The sequence below is a fragment of the Dendropsophus ebraccatus genome, chromosome 12 (genome assembly GCF_027789765.1).
Source record: "Dendropsophus ebraccatus isolate aDenEbr1 chromosome 12, aDenEbr1.pat, whole genome shotgun sequence".
NCBI lineage: Eukaryota > Metazoa > Chordata > Amphibia > Anura > Hylidae > Dendropsophus > Dendropsophus ebraccatus.
In genome coordinates, this window is record NC_091465.1 from 78758224 (window position 1) to 78769448 (window position 11225).

The following is an 11225-nucleotide window of genomic DNA, read 5'->3' on the forward strand; positions in this document are numbered from 1 at the left end:
AACTAAACTGCAGCTTAAACATGATAAACATGAACCTGTACCTCAACAGCAATATAAAAAATAAAAGGTTCAGACTATCCCTTTAACTCTACTAATACAGTCTTATAGTTTCAAGAAATACAGAAATGTTAAAACATACTGTAAGTAAAATATTATTGATCCTGCATGGTGAACCATGTATGAAAAAAAAAAAAATGATCAAATGAAAGGCGTCAATACAATACAATTGTATTGTAAAATAGAAGAGAAAATAATCTAGACTTGAAAGTGTTGAATTACTGTTCTCATATGTGTCAGGAAAACATATCTACCTCTGCACTCCCTACAGGTATACCCCTGGCTTCTGATCACATGCTCTATCCCTGACAGATGTCTATCATTAGCTGAGCTGATGTGTGGTCATGTGATAGCAGCTCATGCCATGTCTGTTTGCCAGAGAAGCCTGCTCACACATCGCGGATGGGGGAATCTGAAAATGTCTTTATTACACGGAGTGATAATCGGCCGAATCGGCCCTAACAACTTCTCTGTCCGCTGTTCTGCACTGCTTTACACCGTGGCAATGTGTAACTTCAGGTCAACACTGTCTACTGGGGTGCTAAACAGTTGATTAACACGGATATCGGCACCCCTGCACTTAAAGCTCTTAAAATCCCAAAGGCCTCAATAAAATATAAAAGGAAGAATTTTGGAACAACCAAACTAAACACCAAACTGAGTAATTGGGGGGAAAGGGCCTTGGTAAGAGAGATTACCAAGAATTCAATGGTTAGTCTGGATGAGCTTTAAAGGTAGGAGAAATTTCCAGAAGGTCAACCATCACTGCAATGCTCCACCAATCTGGACTTAATGGCAAAATGGCTAGAAAGAAACCTCTTGTCAGGAGCCAAGGCGCGCGGCTGGGAGTAGCGCCAACGGCGTCCTTCGTAACAAGCAGGAAAGGTTGCTGGGGGCGCGCCGACGGTGTCCTTAGCAGTTGCCCTGCACATTTAGATCTCGGGCCGTGCTCTGACATTACAACGCTCTGCTGTTGAGCGGAACTGGTTGCCGGGGGCCTGCCGATAGCGTCCCCGGCAACCAGCCTGCTGTGTTTATCTTTTCTTTTGTGTATAGCCGCGGCCGGGGCCTTACCACCCCCGGTCAATCAGCATCAGGTGTACCCTTGATGGTGACTGACAGCTGACCTAGCCAGTTAGCTGTCAGCACCTAGGTTCCTGTTTACTATAAATTCCAGCCCCTGGTCTCATTCCAGTGCCTGTGATAGCGCCTTGTGCCTTGACCTAGCTTTCTCCTGACTGATTATTGTTGTTGTTCTGACCTTTTGGATTTCGTACCCTGACCTTGCTTTCTGGATTCTGATTTTGTACCTCCATTGCCCGGCTGTTGCTGAGTATTTTCTGACCATTCTATACTGTGTTTGTTTGTCTTGTTTTGTTATTGTGTTGCACTTATATCAGTGTAAAGTTTGTCGACCAGTTGTCCGCAGTAATTCTTAGTACTGTTTATGGCAAGTAGGTAGGGACAGCTGGGGCGGGTGCCAGTCTAGGGCTGCACTTGTCTCCGTGTCTTTCCCATACCCTACCTGACACCTCTCCTCAATAAAAGTCACCTGGAGCTTGTAAAAAAAAGCACCTAAAGAAATCTCAGACTGTGAGAAACAAGATTCTCTGTTCTAATGAAACCTGGATTGAACTTTGTGGCCTCAATTCTAAGCACCATATCTGGAGGAAGCCAGGCACTGGTCATGAATATGCAAAAGAAGAGCCCGTGGAGCCTCATTGAAGAGTCTCAAAACACAGGACTAGCCAGACATCCCTCCAGGAAGGACACAGCCAAGGGGCATCTCCTGTTAGGAAACCACCAAATTAAGTGGCCCTATAAGTCAATGTAATGACAAGGGATAAACCAAGGCCAGGTAACCATCCACATACAGCTGTTTTGGGGTGTTGCCCCTCATCAGTGTGGAGCAGGATTCTGGCTCTTTTGCATATTCATGTTTCCCAGTGGGCAATGCACCTAGGACTTCACTGCATTGAGCACTTTCACTAGCAGCCGGCAGTGTTGTCATTTGGCTGGTCTCCCTGAGTTCAGCAATCTGTTTCTCTTAAGGCACTGGTCATGACTCACTTATCGGAAATAATTACTCCCCTTATCTCAAAACACATTATAGAGATGTAGATGTACAATAATGGAAATAATTAACAAACAAACCTCATAACGCAGCAACGAATATTTATTCCCACATAATTAAGTTATTTTTCAAATGAAAAATGAAAATCTCAGAACACGTGTGACTGTACAGATGGAACAGATCTTCTTACTTTTTGATTAGAATCTTTGTTCTTCACTTGTAAAAGCCTCCAGCTCAGTGATATTTGATGGCTCTAAACTGTAACTTCATGGAAACTTATCATGCAGCATATTCATGATAATAAAAGTAAAGTCAGTCTTGGAGTCCAGCCATTGAATTGTTGTTTATTCAGTGCACATTTTCTGAGACTTGCTAAAAAAGCACCAATCTTCATTATGTAATCCTGTGTCTTGCACTCACATGGATGGGGGGGTTCTTACTTAACCTAAGTTGGCTTTCTTCCAGCCATGACTGCAGATGTTCCATGCTCTTAGTGGCGTCTCTTGGAAAATTGACTACACACACACATACATACATACATACAAATACAGTACATTATACACACAGATACAGTATATATATACACAGATACAGAACACACACACACACACACACACACACACACACAAACAAACAAACAAACACAGTACATAGATATACACAAAAATACAGGACATACACACATAAAGTATATACATACACACAGATACAGTACACACACACACACACAGATGCAGTACACACATACATACAAATACAGTACATTATACACACAGATACAGATACAGAACACACACACACACAGATACAGAACACACAAACAAACACAGTACATAGATATACACACAAATACAGGACATACACACATAAAGTATATACATACACAGATACAGTAAACACACACATACACACACATGCAGTACACACACACACACACACAAATACAGTACATTATACACACAGATAGAGTATATACATACACAGATACAGAACACACACACACACAAACAAACAAACACAGTACATAGATATACACACAAATACAGGACATACACACATAAAGTATATACATACACAGATACAGTAAACACACATACACACACATGCAGTACACACACACACACACACACACACAAATACAGTACATTATACACACAGATACAGTATACACAGATACAGAACACACACACACACACACACAAACAAACACAGTACATAGATATACACACAAATACAGGACATACACACATAAAGTATATACATACACACAGATACAGTACATACACACACACACACACACACACAGATGCAGTACATACATACACACAGATACAGTATATACACACACAAATTACTTCATTATTACACAAAATGCTTTTTATAATGATAGGATTGTGTTCCTGTAGTAGAATTATTGATCTCCATGTATGCCTCCTGCAGGAAGGAGCAGGTGATTTATAGTGCATCACTGCTTACTGCGGAGGAACACAAAAACAGCGATCCTACTCCTCTTATGGGGTGTTATGAATATACTCATCTCTCCTCATTCCTGTAAGACTCAGACCAGCATTTTCCTGTAGGTCTCTAGTGACCATTTGATTATCAGAAGAGACAGCAGAGGAATATAATGCAGCATACTAGTGATCACTATAAAGCTGGGCGCTACCCCAGGAGTGCGGTGAGTATATTCAAATCAGGTCTCTGGGCCTTTGCAGGCATGTATACATTGTAAAGGACTCAGATTTAAAATAAAAATAAAAAAATCAGATTCACGCAAAATTGATTTTTTTTTAATTTAGTCACAAATGTGACTTCTTCTTAAACAATTGACTCATCTCTAGTGTCATATGAGCAGGTTGTGTGCTTTATCACGTTTTATTTGGATAATTGTAAGAATAAGCCCCTAAAGCTGATCAAATAAGCTCTAACAAACATTTATTCGTTTATTTTGTGAGAGGCTAAAACTGTCAGCAGGAACATGATATGCTGCATAACTGCCCCCCCCCCCCCCCCCCCCCGCTCCCCCCAGGCGCTGACACTACTGTATGTATATATCCTGATCTTCCAATATGAGATTATCTCTATAGAAAAGTCTCAGAAGTACAAGATCGGCAATATGAAACCTGCCGTAATAAGCGTCTTCCTTCTTTCCTTCTTACTGCCGATAGGTAAGTATTGTGAATTATAGGGTCTATTTTATGACCCATTTGTTATTCTTCTATAATAGCTAGATAATTATACTGCAATGAATATTATGCTAAAAATTGGAGATAACATTTTATGTGGAGTTTGCCAAGAGCTGAGGGGTCAAGTAGTGATTTTCCTTCAAACCCCTATCTAAACCTACAGTACATCATCTGCAGGTGATGGATCGGGAGCATCCCACATATTCTTATACTAACCTCTGTAGTACTGTCGTTGCAGATGACAAAAGTATAAGGGCCAATTCACACTGAGTAAAAAGCGAACAATTTCCTTGCTGAATCCACACTTAAAATTCTGCCTGAAAAATTGGTGCAGAGCAATTTTCCATTAAGTTCAATGGGATTTCCACTCTGCTGTTCACACGGCTGAATTCGTCGCAGATCTGCTTTCCGCCCAAAGAATCGACATGCCAATTCTTTGGGTGGATTCCGCTAGAGGAATCCTATAGAAGGCAATGGGGCTTAAATTCTGCTTGAATTCTTCTTGAATTCCACCCAAATTCTGCTATTTTTTTTTGCCAGAGCTGTATGAGAAATTTCAGGCAGAAATCTTTCCTCTTCAATTCCTTGTCTATTCTTTGCCTATTGTTCAGTGTGAATGGGCCCTTAGGGTCTATTCTGAAAAATTCCATCTGTATTGCATCCGTATTTTTTGCTAATCTGCAAAAATGAAAAAGGGTACTTAATTATAAGCTAGTCACTATTTGCGGATTGCGGATCCGTATGTACTCTTTTTTTTTTTTTTTTTTTTTTACGGACGCGTTAATATGACCCAAGGTGGATCGGGACATTTAGATAGTGGCCATCTTGGGTAAAATTTAAGAGGTTTTATTATCTGGAGTTGTGTTGTTGTCCATGGTGCCATCAAGATCTACACTGTAATTCCTGCTTCTGTTTATATTTATATTATTATGATTATTGTTGATATTTATATTATTATTATTAGAGATAAGCAAGTAGTAAAATATTCGACTTTCTAAAATTCGAAAGAATATTCGATCCCTTTACAGCCTATGGGAAAAAAATCTCTGCACTTGGAAATCCAAATTCGACCACTTTGAGGTCACCAAGTCCCCCATGAAACCTACCTAAACGATGCCAACACCTCCGGAATGACACTCGGACATTAGGGGGAGCATGCCTGGGTGCACCCAACACCCCAAAATCTCAGTATAATGCCACTCTCCGCAGTTGCGAAGGAAAAATATTTGCAAACATTTATGGCAATGTTCACACATTTCGTTCGTATTTCTTGCGCAGCGTTACATACATGATTGCAATGTGCATCTGTAGAGCGTCATGTTAGTGGGCTACTGGAACAGTATGTATAATGTGCCCTTAGTGGGCTACTGGAACAGTATGTATCACGTGCTCTTAGTGGGCTACTGGAACAGTATGTATAACGTGCCCTTAGTGGGCTACTAGAATATTATGTATCACGTGCCTTTATCGGGCTACTGGAGCAGTATGTATAACGTGCCCTTAGTGGGCTACACCAGGGACACTATGACACTATGAGTCACACAGGGTACTGGAATGAATACACCTACTACTGATGCTGCTGATTCTACTGTGTATGTCTTAGCACTGAGAAGAGATGACTTTTTTGCTGGATCTTAGCCCTGAAAAGGACTTTTGAGTTCTGTAGTAATCCTGCCTAACCAAAACGCTACTAAAACCTATCTCTCCCTGCTCCAAGATCTCTCCCTGACTAGGTTGAAAGTGCATCTGCGGTTGAGAGGTGGGAGCCAAGTATTTAAGATTCAAGGTCATGTGGTTCAGCCATCCAATGAGGGTAGACGCCGTTTTCGTGCTGCGTGCGTATTCCCAGGGTCCCTCACGGCCTCTCTGCATGATGATTGGATTAAAATAAAGCATCAACTGCGATGGGAGGGCTTTTGAATGTTTCCCGCGTATTCGCCACACTATTTGATTGAATTCGAAGCTTTCGAATACCGCAATATTCGATCGTATACCATCTCGATAGAATTGTATTCGCTCATCTCTAATTATTATGTTTACATTATAAATTTCCCATGTATTTTACTCTTAGCTGGCGCTCTGAAATGCTATAAGTGTAATGAAAGGACCTCAGAGACATGTGATGTAGAAGAAGTAGACTGTCCAGAGGGAGACCAATGTTTAACAAGGTCTGAACAATATATAATGAGTGAGTATGAATTTCTGTCTTTTTGTCTTTTCTGCATTTTTTTTTACTTCATTGTGTTTTTAAAAAGAAAAAAAAAAAATAACTAAAAAGTGAATCAAATAAAAAATAAATTATTTTGGCAGATGGAACCTATCGCTCGATACGCAAGGGTTGTGCTCGGGGTGCCGGGGAGTGTGATGAGCGGCTGCCTTTTACAAAGGGAGAAAATGAACTCTTTTTAATAATTAACACAAAGTGCTGCGGTGAATACCTCTGTAACAATGAGTCCTATGAAAGTAAGTACAGAGAATAAGATCATATATTATACATCATATATTATACACTGATAGAAATTATAGTAATGATCAAATAAATAGTATAAATCAGGTTAAGATATGGAAGGATGTTTAGAGCGTAATATACTTATCTAAAGGGAAGCCTATCAGTCACTTATGCCATTTAAAGGGGTAATCCAAGATAAAATTAACTTGTCCTCTAATCCCAGGATAGGAGACAAGTAATAGATAAGGAGGGGTTCAACCTCTGAACCCCCTGGCAGTCTCCGTATTGGCCCCCGGCTTCTGTGTTACGAATAGAGACGTGGGTACGGCACAAGACCGGCAGCTCAATTCATTCCTATGGAGGAGCTGGAGAGACCCAAGTAAGCACTTTTCCAGCATACTTGGCTGTATCCATTTCTATGGAGCCGCCAGAGAGGGGATTTTTCTTTAACTTTTCTATTTACAGAGCATTTCTACCTAATGGGGGGGGGGGGATTTGTTTTTACCTTTTCTATTTACAGAGGATCTCTACCCTTTTTTTTTTTTTTTTTTTAACCTTTTCTATTTACAGTTGATTTCTACATAATGGGGGGATTTTCTACCTAAGGAGCTTCTAGGCAAAAAAAGCGGAGATTAAAGACATTAAAGGACAAATTAAAGAAATTATTGATTGTCTATTTAGCGTGTATCTCAACTTATTGTTTCCTCAATTATAATTTAGTTCCAGAAGTTGATGTTGAGCCCAACGGGGTTGTATGTCCAAACTGCTTTGCATTTAACACTACAGAGGAGTGTGAATCCGAAGAGGAAATCGAGTGCCAGGGTGACAGGGACAAATGTATATCGTATGCTGGGGAGCTCGAGAAACCAGGTAAATTTTAAGAAAATTCATCTAAAACTCATTATGTAATGTTTAAAAATCACCGAAGAGGCAACTAGGAGCTCAGAGATCAATGAAAGGCTATGTTCACACATCATCATGCCGTAATTTAATTGACTTCAGTGCAATGGATCGAAGTCAATGGAATGACGGCTGTCCAATGCACACAATGTACAAAATGGCGGACGTCAAAATCATGTTAGTTATTTTTGGATGTCTATTAAAAACAGCGGAGTCCAGAGCAGTAGAGATTTTCTATGAGGATTTGCTACTGCTCTGGACAGCTCTTGGGGAAAAAAATGCAAAACTTCCTGGAGGACATACAGCAGCTGATAAGTACTGGAAGACTTGAGATTTTTAAATAGAAGTAAATTGTAAATCTATATAACTTTCCAACACCAGTTGATTTGGGAAGGGGGGGGGGGAATCACTGGAGTACCCATTTAACCACCTATGATAGTTCTAGAAAAGCCAACAAGTGGAGAAAAAGCTAATTTACGGTAGTTTCAGACCAACCGGATCCACAGCAGATCTCATGCTGCGGATTCACAGCGTGATCCACTGCGGATCCGGTACCATTCACCTGAATAATAGCACATACTCGCAGCGGGATTGACATCCCGCTGTGAGTATGTGCTTTAACCCCCTGCCGCCCGCAGCCCTGCCGCGTCCCTGCCTCCTGCAGTCCCGCTGGCCGCATCTCCCATTGCCGCCCCCATCAGCCCCACCGCCCGCATCCCCCATCCCCGCCGCCAGTACCGCTCAGCTGATCAGTGCTGCCGTGCGCTGATCGGCTGAGCGGGACCGGAGCCGGAAGCCTCACTGCAGCCACGCCGAGGAGCAGGTATGCTCTTGGCGGCAGCCGGCGGGGATGGGGGATGCGGGGCTGATGTGGGATGCAGACGGCGGGGCTGATGGGGGCGGCGATGGGAGATGCGGGCAGCAGAAGGTTAAAGCACACACTCACAGCGGGATGTCAATACCGCTGCGAGTATGTGCTATCATTGGGGTGAATGGTACCGGATCCGCAGTGGATCTCTCTGCGAATCCGCAGCATGAGATCCACTGCGGATCTGGTAGGTGTGAACATACCCTAAGAGAGAATCTCACTTTCACTGAGGAGACCTGCTGTGATCTGGAGTTATAGCTAGGGATAAAGCACAATGGCTGGTACCTCTCCCAAGCTGTCAATCAAATCAGACTCGTAATTCATGATATCAAGCAAAAAAGTTGGCTCTTTGGATGGTCGGGGAGTAGAGAGAACTTCCTCTTTCTTTGGCTGTATCTCCGGTCACAGTACGGAGTCCCACTGCAATCAATAATTTGACAGAGACATTTTCATGAGAAGTCAGGCTGGGTTCCCGCTGAGTTTTTGCAATCCGTTTTTTTTGCAAAAACGGATGAAAAAGGAAGGGAAAAAAATGGATGCATTTGTGTGCATCCGTTTTGATCCGTTATTCCATTGACTTCCATTATAAAGAAAAAAAAAAAAAACAGATCAAAACATATCCGTTTCTTTTAACGGACAACACTACTTAAAGGAGAAGTCTGGCAAATTTTTTTTATTAAGTATTGTATTGCCCTGCAAAAATTATACAGGTCCCCAATATACACCCTTTACGGGAAATGCATGTAAAGTGCAGTATCAAGACTTAACCGTATCTATCGTTTTTTTTTTTTTTTAAAGGAGAAGTCCGGCGAAAATTTTAATTAAAGTAATGTATTGCCCTGCAAAATTTATACAAATCCCCAATATACACTTAATAAGGGAAATGCTTATAAAGTGCTTTTTTCCCTGCACTTACTACTGCATCAAGGCTTCACTTCCTGGATAACATGGTGATGTCACTTTCTGGATCACATGGTGATGTCACTTCCTGGATAACATGGTGATGTCACTTCCTGGATAACATGGTGATGTCACTTCCTGGATAACATGGTGATGTCACGACCCGACTCCCAGAGCTGTGCGGGCTGTGGCTGCTCAGTGTCCCCCCAGTGTGGCTGCACAGCCCACACAGCTCTAGGAGTCAGGTCGTGACATCACCATTTTATCCAGGAAGTGACATTACCATGTTATCCAGGAAGTGACATCACCATGTTATCCAGGAAGTGAAGCCTCTCTAAACTGGCATTCTCATTTAAGCCTTTAAGAAAATCTATCATGTATCATTTTATCTTGTTTCCTAATTGTCATTGATTGTGAATATTATTAATATCATGTATCATTTTATCTTGTTTCCTAATTGTCATTGATTGTGAATATTATTTAATATTATTATTATTTATTTATTTACTTATTTTTTACAGATGGCGAATTAATACGTTATTCAGTAAAAGGATGCACAAACACTGCTGGATGTAAAGTGGATGTAAGCGCCATGGTTGGGGTCAGAGAAGTCAAAGAACACATTTTTGAGTGTACGGATAAATCAGGAAAAGATGAAAAATGAGCTTTTTCTATAAATTACAATGAAACCCTGCATGGGAGCTAAAGGCTGAACCGATTCCAAGGAATGTTCTTTGCTGCTAATACAATTTGAAGCGAATTCTGCAAAATTTAAAGCAAATCTACAATTTTTTTTAATTATTTAAATCTAAATAGATTTATGATTCTATACTGATCAATTCCATGATATAACCTTTTTTTTATCGTTTGTAGCTCCATTTCTCCAAAATGTTCAATTTCTTCACCTGCTTAATAAAATCCCACAGACATCCCTACAGAGGCCTTAGAAGCTTATTGTATTCTGTTATTATTGAGCTTGATGCACAAATATCTCCTGAATAGTAGAAATGAGCGGACCCAACTTCCCGAACTGAGATTTATTTCGAACTTTGCCAAAAATTTTATTCGGGAACAAACTGAATTTTTCAAAATGTTCACTCAAAAGTTTGTCCAAAATGGGATGCACATAGTACATGACATTACAGCAAAAGTGCAGGTGCAAGGGGTTACCCATAATCCCTTGCAGCCGGGCAAAGGGCTGTAAAGCACACACACCCCGCATGCCACACTTAAGATATACACACATTGGATCAAATCAGCTTCTGTATAATAGCTAGAGAGAGATAAGTAAAGACAAAGAGAGGCAGGTTTAAAAAAGGTTGTTTAGGTATCAGGGACAGATAGGGGAAAGTGTGAGGGTAACAGAGTAAGCTGTGTAGCTGTCAGTTTTCTTCTGTCCTCTTGATTTGTGTACCAGTACACCTTGTCCACAGCTCTCCTGGGTGAAATTATCCCAGCAAGTCACCTTTGATTACAAGGAGTCCCTGGGTGTTGTTGAGGTGCAGTAGAAATCAGCCAACAGGGAGATGAGATATTATCATTCAACAGTGACTTTACTCAAACATCAAGTACAACAACAAAAAGTCTTTTATCTGTGGAGTACATTCTACAAGGCTGCCTGCCATAGATGGGTCAATAACTGCAAATGTGTCTCTTAAATACAGAAAATATAGCTTATATGCAAGATAAAAGCAGCATAAGTCAATCTTCTCAAATAAAGTTCAATAGGCATAAATATCACAAAGACCTTCATAATGCACTTGTATACAGCACCTGCAATCAGTGTTCATG

At 40.9% G+C, this 11225-nt stretch overlaps 1 protein-coding gene across 1 annotated transcript; it reads left to right on the top strand.

Annotated features, from left to right (window-relative positions):
* Positions 1–4221: 4221 nt before the first annotated feature.
* Positions 4222–10369, top strand: LOC138769760 (phospholipase A2 inhibitor gamma subunit B-like). The gene is made up of 5 exons (XM_069948406.1): positions 4222–4299; positions 6389–6505; positions 6628–6780; positions 7487–7636; positions 9956–10369. The coding sequence occupies exons 1-5, from the start codon at positions 4248–4250 to the stop codon at positions 10096–10098; spliced, it is 615 nt and encodes a 204-aa protein (XP_069804507.1). The 5' UTR covers positions 4222–4247; the 3' UTR covers positions 10099–10369.
* Positions 10370–11225: the final 856 nt, after the last annotated feature.